Raw genomic sequence first — 23324 nt, 5'->3', positions numbered from 1 at the left:
CGGTCAGTGGGTGAGTTCACATTGGAAGCCACTGAAGGGCACTGGCTGCAGATTCTTTGGAGCTATTGCCAATATTAGCTGACTTGTCAGCGGAGCCGCTGACGTTTTTAATGAAGCGATTGTTTCTGCTAGGTCTTTTTCAAGTTTTGCACTTCAAGTAGCAAGGTCGTCGACCTTTAAAGAAAGGTTGATGGTCAGGCACAGATAGATCACAGGGACTGATTTTAGAGGCTAGCAGCTGTTTGAGACGTACATTGCACTTGTTGGATTTGCACAGGTAGATGATGCTTTCATTATTGACTGACAAGACTTCATTCAGGGACTTGAAATGGCGTCCTGCATCATAGATAATAATAATTTTTTTTTTTTAAGATACTAAGACAATGATAATATAAATAAACACTTAAACAGTGGGCAGAGAGGCAAACTCTGCCCAGTCCTGGGATGATGGTATTGTTGCCATTACAGAAGCAGCATTGCCACGTTGAACATCAATGGCAACCTTCTGAATCAAAAATTGGGTGGCCCTATTATCACCAGACTGATCACCCGGGAACCTATCCGCCTCACTAGTGAGCGTGCACATGATCCCCAAGCACCCAACGTCTCAACACATAAGGGGAGAAGTGAAATGATGGAATCAGAGAAGAATCCTTTCTGCACTTAGCTGACTCTGCAGAGTTTGCCAGATATATAATATTAACGTCTACATCACAGAACCGTAAAACTACGGAAATATACAATACACAATAAAATTTATACGGGTGTGGTCGTTTTCGAGTATGGCATTAAGTTAACCTGTCAGAGGTGTTCCGAGATGTGTAGCCATATCCGAGGCCATATCTGTATATTGTTATCAGTATTGAAGAGATAATTTGCTGGGACCACAACTACGGATCAGGCCGAGGATCAGGCGCCCCAAAAAGGTACAATGCCTGGCATACTGCCAGAATATACTGAGGCGGTCATATAGCTATGGGTTTAGCATTTAGGAATTTCATGTTTCCCATCATCCCCCCTCCCCGCCTTCGCATGCCCTTGTAATATAAACAAGAGTTCATAATATATTTTTAAAAAGGAGTTGTTTTTGTATTATGAACTCTTGATATAAATTGTGACTAAGATTCAGAAATACATGTACAAAATATTTCTGTGTTGAAGATCAGTCAGCCACTCTAATGTAGTACTTAATTATACTACTACTACTACTACTACTACTACTACTACTACTACTACTACTACTACTACTACTACTACAGTGATTGACCAGAGGCATTTTAATAGATTCAAAGTCTTGTAGATGGGTTTACTTTGGTACTAGTCTTGTAACCAGACCAAGGGGGTGTCACGTAGGTATGCGCTGTAGGTTGATCTGCGACTGCAGTAAAAATTTTGCTTTGACCTGTGACTAAGAGCAAGGGGGTGACACACAGGCACTCACTGTAGGTAGATCTGCGACCGTGGTCTAAGTCAAAGATCAAGGCCACCAAATTCGTGCCAAGTCAACGGTCAAGGATATAAATTCCAACTCACAATTGAAAAATACTGAAATATTGTCGCTAAGTCACTGGTCAAAGGTCAGAAAAGGTTCTTAGTCACAGGTCAAAGCAAAATTTCAGCCGGTCAAGACTTTTACCGCTGCCGCAGATCTACCTACAGTGCATACCGACATGACACTCCCTTGTAAGAACCTTTTTCAACCTTTTGCCGGTGACTTAGCGACGATATTTCAGTACTTTTTGATTGTGGGTTGGAAATTTTTACCCTTGACCGTCGACTTGGCACAAATTTGGTGGCCTTGACCTTTGACTTAGACTTTGACCGCGGTCACAGATCTACCTACAGTGAGTGCCTGTGTGTCACCCCCTTGCCAGACCCTATTTCCTTGGGGGGTGACGGTATCAATTAGAGTTTATAAGCGTCCTTTCTAATCTATTAAGCACCACCCCCGAGGGAATGGCTGCTTTGGTACCATATAGCCTAAATATTTCAAGGGGCAATTTTTCGAGGTTGAGTATTGTTGCTAAATTTAAAAAAAAAATTTTTTTTGCGTATTTGCAAACACTCCCAAAATGACTATACGGAAGTCTAAATATTTCAAGGATAAATTTTTCGCTGGTAACCCCCAAAACCATGAAAAATCAGTGAAAATTTTCCCCCTCAAAATATTTAGGCTATACAGTACTTAATATTGTCGGGAGTGCATCGTTGTCTGTTATACTTATGAAGAGCTTACAATCATTTGAGACATTCACACTGTAATAAGCTAGTCTCTTTTTGTTTAATAGCTGGTGGACAGTGTAGCTATTGTCATTTTGAAGAAAACAATAAAATTCTAGTTACCTCCCTTACTACCTGATCATTCTTAAGGTAACGGGAAACAAGGAATCCTATTATGTTTGCCAAATGGTTGGATTTGTTTATTATCACTGGGCAGCTGGTTGACAGGGGTAGGCACAACAGTGGACTGGAGTACTGGAATCGATGCACCTGTCATTTGTAACCCCAAGTAGTCTCATGTTCCAGACGGTTTGGTGGGGGGGGATGCAAATACACCATCTGATCACTGTTGCACACTTTCCTTGAACACATTGGAATACATCTACTCCATATGTCATGGTATATTGTTTTGTACCAAGGATGATGTAATGATGATTGTGCCAGTCACCTCTGTAAGCAGACTGAGGTAAAAACTGTACTGGTAATGTCTTGGTAATGTATTTGAAACATTGTTAAAGGTCTTCCTTGACAATCTGCTGTTTCACAATTCATATTCCTTCCTTTACAAATGCTTTTAAGAGCTCTGTACTAGGGGAACAAAGATCCTAAACTAAACCCTTGGCATAGCTAAACTTTTTTAAAGAAACAGTCTGTAATCTAGATTAATCACAGAATATGTGCAACAGTGACCAGATGGTTTGCCACTCCCACCAAACCATCTGGAAAGTGAGACTAACCCCCAGTATAGATTAAACAGGGGGATTTACCATAGCTCTAATATCTATAGATTTAACGGTTTCATTGGACAGGAGGGGTAGTCTTGTGTGGCCAGACCACTTTTTCTCAGTGTGGCATTTATCAATCACAATTGTAAGTGTCTGCTACTTTTCAAGTAGGTGCTTATAATTGTAATCCATAATCGCCATGCGCCAAAAATAAGTGGTCTGGTTGCAAGGGTCTGTGGCCTTACTTTATTTTGCCTCACTCCCCTCCCTCGAATCAAAATCTGTCCCCAGTAGTGGAGAATTTGACTCCAGGCTTTAAAAGTTAATAAATGAGTACAGGCTTATGTGCAGGCCATAGCCTGTGCACATGACATGAATCACCCATCAATCGAGGTGAGGGATTACTGGGGGCTTTTGCTCTTGCGAATTGTCAAATTTCCATATAAGCCCCTAATAGGGATGGGATAGTTAACATTGATAGGTGCATATGGACTACTGGCTAGAATGGCACTTTTGGTTTCTCAGTAATTCTGTTTTACTGGCATTTTGGTTCTTTAACACACTTGTGGCACTTGTATTCACCTACTTGAATGTCAGTGTACATGTTCCTATAGAGCTATTCCGTATGCTTACAGGAATTCGCATGCTGTTAGTCATGTTATACAGCTAAGTTGAAATTTGATAGGGTATTTAGCTCAGAATGCAGTCTGCTCTGCTAACAGTATAGTGCATTGCTGTCTGTCATACAAGGGCATGTGTACGTCTTCTGCCTGTTGAGCAAGATATGGCACAGCCACCTATGAAATACATACATAGCTTGGCAGTTTTTTAGTAGCATAAAATACAGCAAAACCTCACTAAGCGGCCACCTCTTTAATAAGACCATCTCATTATAGTGACCACCTCTAAACTAGAGCTGTGAAACTGGACAGTATGTCATAACTAGTTACGGAGCAGATCTGTTATCCGGTTGACTAACATTTTTATGCTGCACCTAGCATGTAAGCTATATACTCTTAAAATCTGTAGTATGGTTTGTCAGATTGTTCTGATAGCGGCCAAAGTAATAGGCAGCAAGTGATTATGCCTATAGTAGAATCCTACTGAAAGTGTGATATCAATGTGTATTATTTGTTGGTTAAATAAACTTTTCCAGAAAATGCAAGGTGATTCCCTCTTTACCAAATTCGTTGAACCATTGAAGTACAGTGCCAGCTTCCATAGATGTGATTATTGTATGTTTATTTTATATGCATTATATTCTGGTGTAGTTATCTAGCACTACAACTTCTATTTATAAAGTAGAAATTAAGGGCAGTGAGTAACTGATAACAGTGACAGAGTGGTAAAGAGTTTAAACATATAGGTGTGGAGGTCCCTCGTTTGAACCCTGAGCAATTTTGTGCACGTTTTGTTGTTACTTCTTGATGACTGTTCTATTAGAGTATTTTGGTCGAGCTTGTTTCACATGTTTGGTTTTGCTTCATATCTTCCTAGCTAATACTCTCAGTACTTTCAAATCACAAAAGGTCCACGCTATGATGGTCAGCCTATCTGCATACTGATTTTTAACCTGCAGGCATGACAAAAAAATTCCACTTGTGGTTTTGAAAATTGCTCATAACTTTGTGCCATTTCTACCAATTTGTTCACGAATTGGAAGTGCTGCTATAGTATGCTTATTATACCCTCCAAATTTGAAAAGAATTCATTCAGGCTGGCAATTTTTTTGTAAATGGTGTGAAAAGAAAAATTAACGGAAGAAGAAATATATGAAGAAAATAAAGACAAACTTTGGAGGCAAAGACGGCTGGACCAATTTAGTTCAAATTTGGTATGGAAAATGTCTTGCCCCGGGGAATTTTTTAGACTATTTCTGTGTAGCCATTGCTGAGGTACATATAAATGCATGAAAATCTGGTTCCTGTAAAAATTAATATGCACTTGTCTGTTTGGTGCCTGAATACATTAGCTTTCCTTGGCTGCACAACATGCTATAGTGTGACCTGATACTGGAGCAATTGCAATGCTTATCCATTCCTGACATATAGAACTTATATCTATTGAGTCTGAATAGAGATTTGTGTATGACAATTCCAAGTGCTAACCATTCAACTACCAGTGACAGCTACCGACTTTCGTTCTTTTCTACATTGTAATTGTGAGTCAGTAAGGATGCTATACATATTTAAGAAGACCAGTGAAGAAGAAACCAAGGATGAAACTGACCCTAACCCAAATGCTAACACTGAAGTTTGCCTGTTAAGCATAGTGATGTCTTTCACACTCCCTGTACGAGTTCGGGGTGAGCTAGGGTTGGCCTGGCTTTGCCAGGACAGTTGCTTCGCTTCCTCCAACCCTAGCTCGCCTTGAACTCACCAAAAACTTAGCTTCATACAACTGGTGTGTTTGATGCTTGAGTTGCTTGATTGGTGCAAATTGCTTTTAGGTGGTGCTTAATGACACCGACAATCGGTTTCAATAGCTTGTGGTGCACTCATTGACACCGATGATCATTGTCAAATTATCAATAGCCACTACATTCTTATTTTTCAATCAAGTTACCATATAGAGAGTCAATTCAGCTACAAACAATTCACCCTATAGAGTGTTCAGTCTTGTAAAATCACCCTATAGATCTTGCTGTAGATAGTTCAGTTATACATAACACCCTGTACAGGGTTCAGTTGTATAACAAGTCACCTACATGAAATGGCTAATATTTACCATCGATTGGTATTAGTATCATTGCAGCCATTTCTTGACCGCCACTTTTGATTCCATAACTTTTTTTTCACCCTAGCCTTTTTGGAGGGCCACACCCTTTTTTCACACTGTTTTGGTAAAGATACAGATTATAAAACAAAGGTACTTGATGTTACACATGTCCATCATCAAGTACATGGAGTAAATCAGTTTTCAACTACATCATGAACATATTCCATTGTGTTAATGCAGTACTGTTTTGTAGGTTGTACTGGAGACTAAGTCGCAACCACTATGACATCAACAAGACATTTCAATGTCTGGCAGCATCCTTTGTGGAGATGTAAAATGTTTCTCATTGGACTTACTAGTGCAACAATGGTATTGACAACATTATATAGCTGGGAACCATCAAGTAGAATGACTCAAGTTAAACGCGTAAGAAATGCCATACGTTCAGATACTAACTGCAATTGTTATTTCACGAGGATCATTTTTTAAATGTTGGTGATAAAGTTTTGTGTGACAATAACACCCATTGTACTTACTACCCAAGTGCATAATTTTTTAGTTTGATACATTGTTTCAGTTAGTTGACCACCATCTTTCTCTGACTAATGAGAAAGTAACCAAACAAGGGTTTAAGGAATCAATTAGCAACAATGAATGTAGAACACATGTAAATTAAAATCGTCCAATACTAAATGTTTGTTAATAATGGTCTTGGCTATACTAGATGTCTGCTTGTTTAGTTGTCAATTACTTTTATTTTTGTCGACGTGCCCTTTTTTCAGTCAAACTGTTTCATAGAGATTTTTACTCCAGGTATGGTCACACCAAATTTGATTATATAGTTATACAACGGCCGGGCCCGAAGGCAAGTGCGTTTATACAGGCAGAGCACGAGTGCACGTTGTATAACTGTTATGTACCACTCACCTAATAGGTGGGGAGAGTCTCACAAGACAGCTGTAACACTTATAAAGGCCAGGTTTCTAACATCGATTGTGGGTAACCAAGCCTGACGTTGCGATGACGTTCCCCCTGCAGTACTGCAGCCACCTGAGATATTGAAAGCTAGTATGCTATGGGTTATATCACTAACCTGCATTCGCTGTTCCACTCTCATCATGTAGTGCTCAGCATGCCAGCGTGCCATATAGACTAAGCACCAGACTAATCGCCATAGTGATTCTCTCGAGCGAAAAAATCAGCTAAATAGATGGTTTAAGTAAACAAAACCTAACTACTAAACGATACTAGTCTAATTCTTACTATTCACACTGGCTAAACTCGAATCTGGTGGCATGACAAAACTGGTTACCACAATCGAACGTAAAAGTTAGTATTAGCTATTTAGAATATATTTGTTTTATTGAGTCATTGTCGAAGTGGACTACAGTTTAATCTGGGCTAAGATGGCACCAGACTAGTAAGGTGTATAAGTACGTTTATATATATGTAGACTAGAGTTGTGGCCACCCGTGTTGGCTTTTTTGATTGCCATTGGCTGCTTGTAAACATTATACATATTGGTGACGTTATGGCCCACAATCGACCTTTACATGTCAGGCTATAAAAGAATTCGAGTGATCTGTGTAGTGTATTTCCACCTATTAGGTCTTGTGCTATGCTGCACAAAACCGCAGCCAGTGCAATATCTGTATATTGCACTGCGGTCGGTGCATTATAACTTATAATGCACTCGTTGTGGTCTACAAAACCGCAACCAGTACGTTATAAGTTATAATGCACTCGCTGCGGTCTGCAGCAGTGCAATATACAAATTATGGCACTGGCGGTGCCTTTGAACTGCCCACGCAGAGTGGTACATTAAAATATAAAGTATGGTCTTACTGCTACAATTATAAATTCCTTAGTACGTACATAGAATAACTCAATACCAACTTACATGCAGGATTTATCTGATTCACCCGTTGTGCATCACATGTTTACAACACCAACATCAACTATCAAACCTAGAAGTGCATACCAGACCTCAGAAATGACTACATCTTATACCACATTTACAAAGGCAACATCAACTATCAAACCTGAAAGTGTCTCTGAAGTGACTACATCTCACACTGATAGCACATCTGTTATTACTAACTACACCAACAACATATACTTTTCTGTAAAAACGTCAGCAAACAATTATAAAGACAGAGTGAAGATGTTGATGTCAACCTGGTTTCAGACTGTAGATAGAAGCAAGGTACATATATTGTATTAAGGGCACTTATTTAATTTTGTTTTTAATCACTATTATTTTAAAACTTTTTTCGTTTTTTCACAGTTATACTTAGTCTCTGATAATGCAAATGCTGCCACTACCAAAGTTTACGCTACTGAAATTAAACAAGCAGGTAGCAATAAAATTAATACAATTGTACTGGTGTGTATTAAGGTACCTCTGGTTGTCTGTAGGGTTTAATTTGATTGTTACTAATTGTCCTTACAACCATACAAGGTGAAGTTAGCCAAGTATCTGACTAACTATTCACAACAGTTAAACTACATTTACAGAGAAGGACTGTGTTGTAAAGCTGGTATAGAGTTTGCTTCATACTACAAAGTTCTGGAGCAAGATAAGAACAATGAGGATGGGTAGGTATAACCATACAATGGCTTACAACCACAAACAGATGGAGTGGATGGATAAATAGAAATATTTTGTATTTTACTTACAGCAGTCTGTGAATCAGACAAGTGGGTTTTTCATTTTCCAAGTATATATTCTTGGTTTTTATTTTTGTCATGTAATGCTTAAATTCTATTTTTGAAATTACAGATATCAGTGGTACTGTCATTTTGATGATGACGTGTATGTAAATGTTCCACAACTCAGTCATGTCCTGCAACAATATGACCCACACAAGCCATTTTATATTGGAAAATACCCTTGGGATTTACGTAAGGCATTTGAGAAAAAGCCATATGTCCAAGTAAGCCAATGATTTGTTACTGTGTGTATAACAATTTTGTACTATAAACGTAGATCAGTACTTGGACTGCTCGCCAGATCCAAAAGATGAAATATGTATGTTGGTAAACAGTGGTAAAACCTCTGTATTAGATGTTTTAGTAATTTTTAGCCTGTAAAGTCCAGAACATATCAGTACGCAACTGGTTCGGGTTACTGTTTGAGCCGTGAAATAATGATTAAAGTAAAGAGTTACTTCAAGTTAGTGTTTCTTACTGGATGACAGTGTGTGTATCTATAATTTCTACAGTGGCAACAACACGTTTACATCTAATTGTATACCATTTAAACTCCCAGATGACATGGCAATTGGACTAATCTTAGGTAACAGTATTAATAAGACCTCTGTGTGGAATGTGACTAAAAGGTTTAATATATGCTTCATGTGTACGTGATCTGTAAAATGTGAATGGTTACTAAGCAAATGTGTAGCAAAGAGGGGCGATACTTTAAAGGCACAATATTAAAGATGTTCTATATGTGTTAGGATCAAAGATGTTCTATGTGGTAGAATCAACATGTGTTGGACAGTACATAGTTGCAACTGGACCTGTACAGCATAACTTACTGTAAGATTCCGTAAACACACAAGCCAAATTGACTATTGTATACAGCATTTAAAACACAACCATGATGAAAGTTACTTAATGCCCATAGCTGGATTCGAACTCATGACCATATACCAACTCTGGAGTCTATAATGCAGTATCTTTGCTTCATCAGGGTACAGCAGATTTTGTAATCTTTCCATATGCCATTAAAAGTGTCACAATTTAGTTCAGGCCATGCAGGGCTGAAGATTTTCATTGTAGAATCATCACGACAGAACTGCAGCACAGTGTTAAAACAGCAGCATGGCTGTTTTAAAATCCACACATGTGTATTTAACATGGCAAAAAACTACGAAAAGTCTTACTGTAAATCACGAAAAATTCATCATCAAAAATTTTTTGCGCTGGCTGTATCGACGAAAATTAAAACAATGAACTATACAAATAATTTGTGCATACTAATATTAACAAGAGTTCATAATATAAAAAGAGAGGAGAGTGTCCTACTTCAGTATAGCCTGTACAAACACGTATCTCGAAGTAATACAGTAAAACTTTGATTTCTTTAGGATATCATGTCAACACATACAGTGTTAAGAAGTGTTGACAATGACATCAGTGAACTACTTATTGAAGCCATAACTACAGCAGTCATTGAAACTTAATGTAGAGTAGAGACCTGACAAACTAACACATTGAAAGTGACTATAGGTATTGCATCATAACTTTGAGATTCGCGTTTGTACAGGCTATACTACAGTAGCACACTCTCCTCTCTTTTTATATTATGAACTCTTGATATTAATGTATAGTTATTCGTCAAAATTTTTTCGTCAATTATGCCATTGACAAAAGTATGTTGCATCGAAATTTTAATTGATGGAAATTTCTATACCGAAATTTTCCTGATTTACGGTATATGGATTTCCATTAATTTCAGTGAAATAAAGTAGTATTTCTATAATGTGTATAAACCATAATTATGTGTACACTATCTTCTATAGGTTCTGTACTACATTTTCCTCTTACTAACATTGATACGTTTTATAATGAATACGATGAATTGAGTAAATTTACTAAAGAAAAAATGTTAAAATCAGTGAGTTTCAAATTAATTTAGCTTGCATAAAAATTCTTTGACTGTGTCAATTGCAGATCACCATTGGCTACTACTTAAGAGATAACAAAACTAACACTGTGCCACTGGAGTCATGCTTCCCAAAAGATACAACCAAGTAAGACTACGTACTTTTGTTTAAGAAAGATTGTGCAACTTTAACTTGTGCAGGTTCATGGCGTACCACTGTCTGCTGTACCCCAAAGTGTTATGGTGTCAAACTAACTGTACAGAAATATCAATATCATTAGCTTGAAAGAGTTTGTAATTATTTTTGCATTACTAAGACATTCTCTTATTGTTCAAATATTTTTAACATTCATCAATAACTATATATATTTATATAAGTTTGTATTACAAACATGTACTGTATACAATGCATAGAACCAGTTTGTCTAAGCCAGTCATGTAGAAGTCAAAATTGGCTTCTGTGTTAGATGATGTAGCTATTATATATATTACTATGTATAAACGTTTCACAATAGGGAATTAGAATTCAAAGTTAGCAGACCAGCCACCCAGCCAGAATTGCCTGCAATTGCAGAACTGATGGTGCGATACATTTATGACTGCACCTTTTAAGTACTTTGTGAAGCTTTTAATTTAAAAAGAATACATAAAAGTGATGGTGATTGTCAGTATAGTAATAACATCATATAATAATAATAGTAGTAGTAGTGTCTCTTGAAATTCTTCAATCAGTGTAAAAATTTACCTGGTATACTGCCAGATGAGACCACTTTCCCTTTAGCATTAAGAAACTTTTCAGAACAGATTGACACAACACACACATTATTCTCATGGAGTGAAATATACATGTTTGCTGATGATCGCACAAAACTAGATGCCACTCCAAGTAGCACTATACAGTCGGCGTGTGTAGCTATTGTCTTTTCTAATATGGCAATGAACCCTCTGTCTGTTATTCCTCCTGCAGCTTTTATCAATCGTTCATCTCTTTGTTTCTTTTGTGGGCTACCACCATAGACATCTGATAATATTTGATTTCGAAGTTGAGTTACTTGTTTTTCATGGGATTTATTGAAATATGAATATTCACCACTACCAAATGTACCCAGGTCATATGCCAAGAATATTTCCCATTTATTTCTGACTTTGTTTAGTTCATTTTTCAGCTTTTTACTACAATTAAGTAAGTACTTGCTCCGGCCAGCAAAATTATTAGGATAGTGGTAGTACATAACAGTGAACGTTCTAAATACAGCTGCAATGTACTTTCGGTCACCAACGTACTCAGAAACGTAATTTTTATAAGCTTTTATGATTTTCTGGCTTGGTGCAACCATAGGTGATACATAAGAACCATCTACTGGAAATTGAAATTCGACATTTATAGCATTAAGAAAAGAGACAGGCGCTGACACTATCTGAGTTCTCCATGTCTTTACACCAATGCCAATCCAATTCACACATATTAAGGTCACCTGATTTGGTTTTAAATCTCCAAATATGTAAGAGCGATACTCTTCCAGAGTCAAGGGATTTTTAGTTAGTTCATTGTGAACAAATGTTACAACCCTCGTTATGTTAAAATTTCTTTTTATCCAAAACATGTCACTGTTTGTTATTTGCTCATTCTTACCAGGATTATATTTCTTTACATCATCCTCACCATAACTAACAATTAGTCCTGGTTTCACTGTTCTTAGCAAAGTGTACAAAATTATTGCTTGACGAGGTGCATTGGGGATAAACTCTTCCCATTCAATCAATTGACTACCGTTGTACTTATTCACCATTTCATTCCACTTTTCTTTGTCGAAGTAGTCACCAAATCGTAATGTACTATTAAAACTAGGAATTGCTCCCATCGCACCAAACATGGAATTTACAGCAAATGGTTCTGCAACAGTCATGTTTACTTGTTTAGCCCATATTTCTAACTGCCATAAGTTTCTAGCTCCATTAGTCTGTTCCTCAAAGCTACTATAGACGAAAATGTGTCCTTGTGATTCCTGATCTTTGGAGGTAGTTTCCTTTGCGGCTGTTTTCGATGGTGTGAATGCAGCAGAGGCGCCGGGACCAGATGCAACTATTTTCTTTGCTTTGCTTCCAAAGTCTAGGTTAACTGGGCGTGGCTCGGTGGAACTATTTGTCGAAGTCGTCGTAGCTGTAGATCTAGCTCCTGCAAATATATGCTTGTCATTCAACCATAATGGTACTGTGCTCTCTCGTCTATGATATATATTCGCTGACAAGTGAGTGTAACCTAAAATAACCATCGCCAGAGGTGCGATGAGTACAATAGAGACTTCACGATATTTCAGGTATCGCATTTTATACGGATTGTGCCAAATCGTTATTGGTAATTATAATTTGACAGCACCGCCCTACCTTAGTACATATTGCGCGACAACAAAAACAAGCTAGGCGAAGTCACGTGCATAAGATTTAGACCAATCGAATCGCTTCTTTTTTTAAAAATTCAAGCTAAATTAAAGTAATTAAATAAATTTACAGAACTCGACAAGCGAGTGTAAACATACATAAAAAGGAGTGGTGTGTGTGTAAATATTATTAACTGTTAATTAGATCCTTAAAGTTTTGTAATGTTGTACAATATTATTATCATAGTAGCTATCTGGTAATTTGTTCCACAATTCAATTGCATCGGGGTAAAAGGAATATTTAAACGAATTAACTCTTGTAAATGGTTGCTTGAATCTATTTGAATATCCTTGGGTGGGTAAATTATTCCTGATAAGTGAGTTCCCTGTTTCAATTTCGGCAACAAGATTATTAACAATTTTGTAGATCATTATCGGTCCCTTCTAACTTGAAGTGTTGTCCAGTATATCGTATTTAACATGTTAGTGACACTAGAGTACATTCAGTAATCATTACATACAAATTTTGCTACTTTCCTTTGTACTCTTTCTAGTTTATCACAAGCATATATACTCTAATATGGGTCGCACTAAAGAAAGATAGCATCTTTCCCTTACACTTGTTGGACATTATACTGCAGGAATACTCGGACATTATTTGCTTTGTTGCATACAAAATTAACATGGAAGTTCCAAGAAAGTGTTTCGTCAATAAGAACTCCCAAGTACTTGGCTTGTGGAACTTGCTGAATCTTAATATTGTTTATGAAATATTGTGTAGCAGAGTGAATATTTATTAGTTACTCTTACATATTCATATTTTACAGGATTAAATTTCATCATCCAGTGTTCAACCCATTGCTGTAGCATATTAATATTCTCTTGTAGGGTTTTACTGTCCTTTGGAGAATGAATCTCTGTATAGAAGAGCATCATCTGTGTACAACTTTAAAGTGACTTAATTTTATCAGGCAAGGTCCTGAACCTTGGGGGCTACTGAGCTGTGCTGCTCAGCTGACCATTTACTGAGATCTGTTCATAAGGAAGGACTCGATCCATCACAGTAATTGCCCATATTTACTGCACATGTGATCAACTTCCGCTTTAAATTTGTGAACTACATACACCGTAGAGCCTGTACATTATGTACGTTACATTGAAGATGAGTTGCGTCAGTGCATTTGAAACATTGGGATCTGCAGGGGACACCCTCTTATGCAATTTTGAAAATAATTTAACTTCCTGTGATTTGAAAATAATTCAGAATTAGGTCCCTGTGGAAAAGTAGCTAGTAGATATTACAACAGTGAGAATGCCATGAAACTGTTTGAAACTTAAATGTTCCTTAGCTATAGTAAACAGCAGTATAGCTACAACTAAAAACACATCTAAACTTATTAATCATATCTCTAGATCTTAATTGGCAATAAGTATATGTGACTGGGCCTGCAAAAACAGGACATGTGGGCACAAACTGCACCCTGTCATTTTACAGGTCATATCACAGTATTGGAACAGAATATTTGTATTCTGTAACTTGCATCATAAAGCCAATTAAATGCTTACTAAGAGTTGAAAATTGCATTGCCATGGCGTAATGGTACATAAAGTTATGAGTGATGAAAGTTTGAAAAAGTAGGCAAAAATCATGTGCCCACATTCCCTATTTTCACAGGCCCAGTCACATATGGACATAAACAAATGATCACAACTCTGGCAATTGAAATTTAAAGGCCTAAAGACCATGGTCAGGTCACAAATGAAAATGGTGCATAATTTACTCTGCTGATACTGGACTTGATAATGGATTTCTCACCGGCATGATTTAGGAGTTGCATAGTTACAAAATCAAAATTAATGATCTTAGACTTTATGTCTTGATAATAGTTAGACAATTGTGATAGGCATCTTCAAGGATTTAAAAACCTGAGGTGATGTCAATGGACTTTAGGTCTTGGTATGGTAAGATATTATAGAGGAGGTCTTTGTCAAGAGGTACCTGTTAATATGAAGTTTTGACCAATTTTAGTTTTTCAGTTTCAGTTTTCAATTTCAGCTGTTTCCAACGTCCCTAGTACAACATGTGTAGCAAAAGGTATAAACACAAAGTACAAACAGATTTGTGAAAAAGTCACTTACTCTAGCACAACACATGGGATAAACAAACGGATGCACGTATCTGAAATTCGTTTGCCCTACTCACAAATTAAATATGTCCTGAAGTCTACGCTGGAAGGCAGAATGGGTGGAAAAAATGGTACAAACATGGGTGTACAGAAAACAAAATGATGCACCAAAAAGGTTCAGTGAACAAAAAAAGTTGTGACTAAGGCAAGGATTGAACCTGGGTTGGTTACAACTTGGGGTTAAGCATGCATGCCAATCACCATAGCTGTTCATGATCATGTCCGGTCTGTGTGTTTGACAGGAATGTATAACCCAGTGAGTCTTCTCTGCACTAGTGCCTTGACATGATGTTGTAAAGAACTATTGAAAGCATTGATGTCCACAGGAAGATGGGAATGTGTATGATTACATGGCTGAATGGCTTGCCTGCTCAGATAATGTGAGCAGGATTAGCTGTACATGGCAATTGTATAAATACCAATACATCAGGTGGTGCTAGCTGCAGCTAATAGTAGTGCACATAGCATGGTTTCAGTTTCTATAATGCTTACCTTACATAAAGTTGTACACAACGTGTTTAAAACCAACACAATTCACAAACGTTACTGTTTGGTAAGCGAAGGTTTGGAAGTTGCCCTATGCTATGCACAACTTGTATGTTAACTCCCTATACCTATTGGATATTTTAAACACCAACTATCATTTATATGCCAAGTAAAAACCCACTGCAAACAAAGGTTTTACAAAGATAGGTTTAAAAGAAAAAAAGTGCCACCATCTGGATTTGAACCCATGACTTCCTGTACACAAGCCAGGCACTCTACCACTGGAACAGTTTATCCTGTGGCTTTCAATAGAAAGCAGCTCAAGTTTTCTCTAAACCTTGGCCATCTACGTACACGCTGTAGAGGACAAACAGAAGCATGCATGAATTTGAGACAATAATCTTATGATGATCTAATTGATTCATGTCGATATGCGTCCGATATGCACAGACACTGGTGAGTAAACAGTGTGACAGACTGACACCTTTTCAGTAGTCTCATGCCCAGACCGCTTTTTTTCTTTTTGTGTGGGGGCGGAGAAAAAAAGTGGTCTGGGCACGAGACTACCTTTTCAGTTTTTAATATACATAGACAGATAATACCTGGGAATGCACAGAATTCATACGTGGGTATAGGAGGCTAAGGCAAACACACTGCAAACAAGTAGAGCCTATATCTGCAAGTGAACATAATAAAAATCCAACATTTGTAAAAATACATGTACACATATTGTTGCACAGTAAACTTACATGTGTGTGCTCATGCAGAAATACATGATTATAACACAATAACTATATAACTATACAAACCAAAAAAGCAAATTAGCAAAAAATATAATCTTATGGAAGTTTGGTTAACTACACAACTGGTAGCTGTTCATAAAACAACAAATACGCTGAAGATTTGGAGATCCTTTCTGGAATGCCTTTTTTTCCCGCAGCAATATAATCAACATGGCTATCATTAGCAAGATACCAATCTCCTTCATAAACAACAGACTCGTCATAGCATGACTTATCAAGGTTGTTAGACTTTTGCTTATGTACCCTTAAGTACGTGTAATAGTGTCCCCCTTTTAAGCTACCAGTATGTACTATGACACCCGTTAAACCATACAATATTTTCCCAGCAGTAGTCTATAAGAAAAAGAAGAACAACATACATAATTCTAAATAGAGATGGCAAGTATATATACATACCTTGAAGCATTGTGCTGTAACAAAAGGAGTCAAGTCTAATGTAAGTGGAAACTTGATGTGACGATCGTTCTTGGTAACAGTGGGATAAAGATGAAATCTTTTTATGTGGAGAGTTAAAACTGGTGGCAAAGTGTGGATCAATAGCTGCTTGCTGCATAATGATTCAACTGTGTCTGAACCACTACCTATCATGATATTGAAAATGTGTGTACAGTGTGTGTGTGTGTGTGTGTGTGTGTGTATGTGCGTGCATGCGTGTGTTTTTCCACTTACCCATCTTTTGGTTGCATTTATCACAAATGAACTTGTTGTTTTCATCAAGGACATCCAGCACGGTATAACAATTGAGGCATTGCTCAACTGTATATGGCTCAACTGTGTGTGGGTCAACATCATCGGTGTGTTGGTTGACATCATCAGTGTGTTGGTAGTACAAGTTGAGCTCCTTGAGGTATGCACGTAAATTTGAACTATTTTCAGCTACAGATGTGGTTCTTGTGTCATTGTCGAGGCCAGATTCCTTTAACAAAAACGTGCATACATGCTTATTTAAACTGTAATTATGTACATACAAACATAAGCAGATCTGAGAGGGCCAAGGGGGGCAGAAGCCCTTCTCTTGTCCCTCTTGGACATATAGAACTATATTGACACCAAAACAAGCTGGGACATTGTATTGAAGTACAGAAATCCAATGGACAAATAGGATATAAATGCACTTTACAGCTATAAACTCTACACTGTGAAGAAATTGAAGTAAAATTTGAAGTTTGTGCCAAGATCGATACTCTAATAGAACAGTCACCATTTTTTTGTGAATTATAACTTATTTTGATTTAGCTAGTACACTTTACCATCAAACAGGTTTATTTCAGATAGGCTAACTAACTTTTACATGCCTTGTTTACATGCTTTACAAAGCATACACTTTGTTAAGTACGTAACTATCAAAAATGCTGTCAAATTCAGGTCTAATTTTATAAAATTTTCTCACCAACTAGAAACTTAGAATGCACACGTGTCCTTCATTCATCCAGTATACCAACCAAAGTTATGTATGTGTACTAGAGTTTCTCTTAGCGGAATAAATGCTAAATGTTCTTGCCCCCCTCTCCCCCCTAGCAGTGCCTCCTAGATCCGCTTATGCCTAAAAATCAAGGGAAAGCCCCCAGCAGCCACAGCCTAGCAAATTGGTATATCTGTGCACCACTCAGGCACTCGAGTCTATGCAGGCAAATTCAGAACTAGTAACCCGCAGGAGGACTGTCCAGGGCTCACAGACAGAGGTGGTGGAACCAGAATTTCCCAAGCAAGACAAGGATAGTTATATATTTGATTTCCCAGGCCACCAGGTCCCAGCTGGATAAACTGAAGCAATCTTTCTTGCTCAAGGAACATCAACAGCAACTTGGCATCACAGAGCTTCAAACCTGGAACCTATTAATTTTACATGACTGCTCCACACAAGTACATATACACACATACATATATGCATGCATATGTACGTACACACACACACACACACACACACATACATACATACATACATGCATACATACATACATACATACACACACACACACACACACATACATACATACATATACATACCAGGGTTGAAACCAGATTGGGTTGTCTGGTCACATTTGTCTGGGTTAACCCACTTTATAGACTGACTCAGATTGGATCATGCGTGAAATGAATTCATTAGCTTGACAACATGAACGCGTGTATGTATTGTATGCGTGTGACACTCTAGTCCTGCAGCAACCCAGCTTCTTTGTGAGCCACACCAACTGATCAGGAGTGGGTTCTACTGTCTGTAGGCAAACATGGAGCTGTGCCCATATATCAGTAAGGTGTACTGCAGTCTGTATATGCACAAAGCCATGTCTGTTGTTATCTATACACTAAACTCTAATCCTGGTAAATTTAACAATTAACAATCAATGATAACAAAGTACATTTCCTACAAGTGGGCATAGCTTTGCGCATACCTACGTTCCCAATAAGTGGAAATAGCTCATGAAAAAGAAGCTAGACTGCACTCAGGCTAGCAGTAGTGACCTAGTTTCAATCCTGACACATACACACATACACACACACACATGCATACATAGATTACATAAAAGCAAAGCAAAGTTTTTAGTTGCTGTACTAGCACGGTCACGCCTACCCAGTGGACCAGCACTGTGTGCTACTCAGGTGCTATGAGTCAGTACAGGAAAATCTCCTGGGGCAGGACTACTAACCCACAGGAGGCTGTATCATGTCTCACAAGGTGAAGGTGTGGGCATCTAAAGTCCCACTACCCACTATGCAAGACAAATGCCCCAGGTACCTACAGCTGGATGGGCCGCTTTCCCGTGTGTTGACACCAGGCCACCAGATCCCCAGCTGTAGAGTCTAAGACTGGAGCAATGTGAAGGAACAAACAACAACACCAATTGGGTGTAACTGGGCATTGAACCTGGAACCTTTTCAATTTTCAGGCCAAAGCTCTAGCCACATGGCTACGATGCACACACACACACACACACACGCACACACACGCACGCACACGCACACACACACGCATGCACACACACACACCATTGGCATAGCCAAGGGTGGATATGATAGCGGCACCCGCTTGCTTTTGCTGTAACAAACAAGAGACAAATAGTACATACCTTGATAGTGTGATAATTTTATTGGAAATCATCAGCTGATATTGAAAAACATTCAATAGTTACATCACATGATCCAGGTAGTCCCAGTGCTTTCTATTTAATGCACAGCATCATGTGATCAAAAAGAGGAACACGAGGAAGGAGAGGATTCATTTTATTTTTCCACATCTGGAATACTGAGTTTTTAGTATTCTTTTGTCAGTGTCGTTAAGTGATAGACAAGAATAAAACCATCAGGTGTTAGGCAAGTTGGTTGGAGATGAAAAATTCAGTGGTAGTTGATTCAAGCCATATGATTATCTCAAGAGTCAGACTGGAGTAAAAAGGGTTGTGTAAAAATACAGATAAGTTTAAGAAAAAGAAACAAGACAATGAGGTGTAATAAGTCAGTTTTCATTTCTAGCTTCTATATGCAGTAGCATTAGGATAGTGAAATAAGCTGCAGGAACAGCAGTGTAGCATACCATTAGCTCGCTAGATAATTTATGCGCTTTTTAAACCAAATGTATGTAGAGTCCACTAAGGATGGACTCACGTTTTGTGCTAGTTACCTGTAGTTGCATGGAGTGAAACGTGTGGGTGAGTGTGCCCACCCATCCCTGAAGGCCTGGCTATGCTACTAATGCACACACACACGCACGCACGCACGCACGCACGCACCCACACACACACCCACCCACCCACACACACACCCACCCACACACACACACACACACATACACACACACATACACACACACACACACACACACACACACACATGCATGGATAAAGCCTTTGGCTGCCATAATTGCAGTCACACATACCTAGAAACACTGGGACACTTGGCACACTACTCAAGTGATAAGAGTCAATGCAGGCAAATCCTCTGGCAAGTAAACTGGAGCAGTTTTTTTTTTGCCCAAGGAAAAACAATAGCAACTGGACATCACCAAGCATTGAGCCTGCAACTTTGCAATTACTAGGCAGGTACTCTACACGTACCACTTGTCTGTGTGTGTGTGTGTGTGTGTGTGTGTGTGTGTGTGTGTGTGTGTGTGTGTGTGTGTGTGTGTGTGTGTGTGTGTGTGTGTGTGTGTGTGTGTGTGTGTGTGTGTGTGTGTGTGTGTGTGTGTGTGCATACATACGTATACACATATATGTACATGCATACAACTGTAAGGAAAAATTTGAAATTTGAGTAAGGATCATAGAAATAAAATCAATGAAACAAGGGAAGTCTACAGCTCATGGTAGGAATTAAATGTCCACTACTATTATGGCCTAACCAGTACTGCAAAGGAAATGAAACATAAGGAGAGAAAGCACACACTTCCATGAACTCTACTACACCTCCACAACCCCTAATAGTATCGCAGTATACAAGATAATAGCTCTTGATTGTTATACAAGTATGTTTATACGTAATAGTCAAAAGTTGCTTACATTTTTCTCTTCCTCTGCAATCGGTAAGGAATGATCCAGGAATGGTTCAATGAGTTGTAGAGGCTAAAGGATATCATTATTCAAACCAGATAAACAAATGAAAAATGTCTCACAATATAACTATAGTTTACAATATTTGATATTCTACACATATGCATACCTGTATTTGTGAGGTTTGCAAACGGTGAAATATTTTTCACATATTTTACATGCCAGCAAACAAAATGAACTGAGTAAGTAACTTTCTCTTTATATCAAAAAGTACAAACACGGTACTGTATAGCAGATTTTTCAGGGGGGAAATATTTTGCGGATTGCCACCTTCCAAAATTTTGAGGGGTAATAATTTCACTTCTCAAGATACATTATAACAAGTAGAAGGAGAGATTTAGAGAACATTTCTGCAAGTGTAGGTGACCTCCCTTGTTTCACTACTTCTGCGTCTATGATCTTAATTGAACATAGAATTCCTAATTTTTCCTTCAACTTGTTTGTTTACTTTTTTGTAGACAGGTGAACCAGTGCATACCACATCAAAATTGTATGATCTTGTCGTATTGTACATCTGTGTATAACCTTCGCTGAGCAAAGTTTCATAGTAATGGTAAATAATAATAAGAGAAAGAACAGCATCATACTTAATTTTTGTTTGGACAAATGCTCCAACTATCAATAATTACTGAAAAAGAGAAGTGGCCATTACACTTCACTCTCAGCTACACCTGTGTGTTCAGTTCATTACATAGTGTGAAAAAATCAAGTTGGTTGCTATTGAGTTACGCTTGTCTGAAGGAAGGTAGGCGGGCGGGCGGGCGGGTGGGGCAGGCAGCAGGCAGAAAATACTGTTGAATATTTTTAATACAGTACTACTGAAATTTCCCCACCCATTATACGGTAACTTAACTCACGAACAACTCGTAGACAAAGGCAATGATTAAAAGGTTATAAAGTTTAAAGTAGGTCAAATTCCGTGTACAACGAATCTTTTTGCAAATCTGGTCACAATTTATGCATGGATTAGAAACAATAAAAAATGACAACTGCTGCAATAAAGAATTATTAACTGCCAGTCAATTATTCTGCTTCTATGTCCGTGAGTTGTTTATGTATGTATAAACTTGCAGACCTTGTATACTACAAAAACAAAACAATCGTAGCCTTGCCAATACACATACACTGCGTATTGCTGTACACTTTATGTGCTTAGAACTCTGTGTGTGTGTATATCTGCGGATTGTTTACAACTAGAGCTAGTAATGTGGTTGTGGCAGTGCATACATTCGCACAGTATGTAATTACAGCTATGTCACTAACTGTGAGACATTCCCTGCAAATCACTGTGTTTACATTCTGTCCACCAAATACTTCATCTATCACTGTTTCTATCTTCATTGCCTGACGTAAACAGTCTGTAAAACAAAACACAGACAACTCATGTATTATGTATCCACATACTAGTGGTGGTAGTAGGCATATTGTAAAATAGTTACTTTGTAGCTACCTGTATGGAAAGGCCATCATCCCTTGTATTCAGAACATGTGAGAAACTATTAACCAAAAGGGGTTTCCTATAACCCCTGGAAAGTGGCCATGGAAACCCACCTGGGTATGCCTTTGTTCATATTTCATACAAATACCAAGTTATTTTACGCAATACTTTTCACATATTAATATGGCCGTGCTTACCATCATATGTATAAAATTCAAAACTGTATGTGCAAGGTAATTTTTTATCTCCCCATGCATATGTTATACACAGAATTGCATACACCAAATACAGGGTCTGTCTGACCACACTACACACACACACACACACTACACACACACACACACACACACACACACACACACACACACTACACACTACACACACACACACTACACACACACCACACACACACACGTGCACATACACACACACACACACACACACACAAAAACAAACACACACATACACAAACACAGTATACATACTTCGTAGTTGGTTGTGCTGTTCAGTATCCAAAGATGTTTGAGAAGCTTTATCGGCAGTAACATTGAACTTCTGGTAGATCTGATTTTTAACACACTGAAACAAGACATGATGTGTCTTAACTAAGCGTCATCAGTGATATAAATGCACAGAATAAATATACCATAATTAAACAGTACACTGCACCCTCAAAATAACACTAGACCACGTGTGCACAAATGTATGGTACTAGTGGTCTTTTACTTTTTATATTCAAATTGGTGTTATTTCACATATAAATTAATATAGAATGTATCAATGGCATTGATCTGGCAGTCATGGACAACCTTGTAACAACCTTGTACAGAACAATTACAGTGGAATCTCAGTTACCCAAGTCTGTATCTCTGAAACTGTAACCTTAAAATAGTCTGAAGAACTTTTTAAAAAATTTCAGTATTATCAACCACCCTAATAGAACAGTCACTACTCTAATAGAGCAGTCATTTCCATAGTTCGGTTAACTGAGAATCCAGATAAGTGGGGTCTGGATAACTGAGGTTCCACTGTAATCATGGTTCTAGATATTAGCTAACAAATCTACTGTGTAGTGTAAATAATTAACAGCCAGAAAAGGGAGCTGCCCCAAAAAAAGCCAGGGTGGAAAAGTTGTGAAATCAAAGGTGGTAGCCAAGAAATGGTGGTAGCCAAGAAATGGCTGCAATGATGTTAATGCTTATCATTTTGAATGA

At 38.0% G+C, this 23324-nt stretch overlaps 2 protein-coding genes and 1 long non-coding RNA gene across 7 annotated transcripts in view; 1 reads left to right on the top strand and 2 right to left on the bottom strand.

The window, feature by feature from the left end:
- The first annotated feature begins 755 nt into the window (after positions 1-755).
- On the top strand, positions 756-10659 carry LOC136257949 (beta-1,3-N-acetylglucosaminyltransferase lunatic fringe-like). 3 transcript variants are annotated; one of them, XM_066051268.1, is made up of 14 exons: positions 756-926; positions 2289-2686; positions 5917-6089; positions 7570-7869; positions 7951-8020; positions 8082-8124; positions 8181-8261; positions 8446-8599; positions 8653-8694; positions 8750-8838; positions 8888-8961; positions 10193-10287; positions 10344-10423; positions 10477-10659. In XM_066051268.1, exons 3-14 carry the CDS (start codon positions 5946-5948, stop codon positions 10559-10561), a joined length of 1257 nt encoding a protein of 418 aa, XP_065907340.1. In that variant the 5' UTR covers positions 756-926; positions 2289-2686; positions 5917-5945; the 3' UTR covers positions 10562-10659. The 3 variants fall into 3 exon arrangements, with proteins under 3 accessions (XP_065907340.1, XP_065907339.1, XP_065907341.1); XM_066051267.1 differs by lacking the exon at positions 2289-2686; XM_066051269.1 differs by lacking the exons at positions 2289-2686; positions 5917-6089.
- On the bottom strand, positions 6580-6986 carry LOC136257950 (uncharacterized). 2 transcript variants are annotated; one of them, XR_010702447.1, is made up of 3 exons: positions 6927-6986; positions 6757-6865; positions 6580-6713 (listed from the first exon to the last, which is right to left on the bottom strand). It is a non-coding gene; the product is annotated as an uncharacterized lncRNA (long non-coding RNA). The 2 variants fall into 2 exon arrangements; XR_010702446.1 differs by having other exon boundaries at positions 6588-6703.
- Positions 10660-16008: 5349 nt separating the features above from the next.
- LOC136257657 (ubiquitin carboxyl-terminal hydrolase 45-like) overlaps positions 16009-23324 on the bottom strand; it is a 19529-nt gene continuing 12213 nt past the window's right edge. For both annotated transcript variants that reach the window (XM_066050912.1, XM_066050913.1), the window contains exons 14-19: positions 22596-22689; positions 21936-22030; positions 20622-20684; positions 16798-17044; positions 16525-16709; positions 16009-16461 (exon numbers count right to left, since the gene is read on the bottom strand). In XM_066050912.1, coding sequence (XP_065906984.1) covers positions 16183-16461; positions 16525-16709; positions 16798-17044; positions 20622-20684; positions 21936-22030; positions 22596-22689 — 963 coding nt within the window. In that variant the 3' untranslated portion in view covers positions 16009-16182. The remainder of the gene's footprint in view (positions 16462-16524; positions 16710-16797; positions 17045-20621; positions 20685-21935; positions 22031-22595; positions 22690-23324) is intronic.

Source organism: Dysidea avara, chromosome 6, assembly GCF_963678975.1.
Source record: "Dysidea avara chromosome 6, odDysAvar1.4, whole genome shotgun sequence".
Classification (NCBI taxonomy): Eukaryota; Metazoa; Porifera; class Demospongiae; order Dictyoceratida; family Dysideidae; genus Dysidea; species Dysidea avara.
This window is presented reverse-complemented; position numbering and strand designations above follow the sequence as displayed.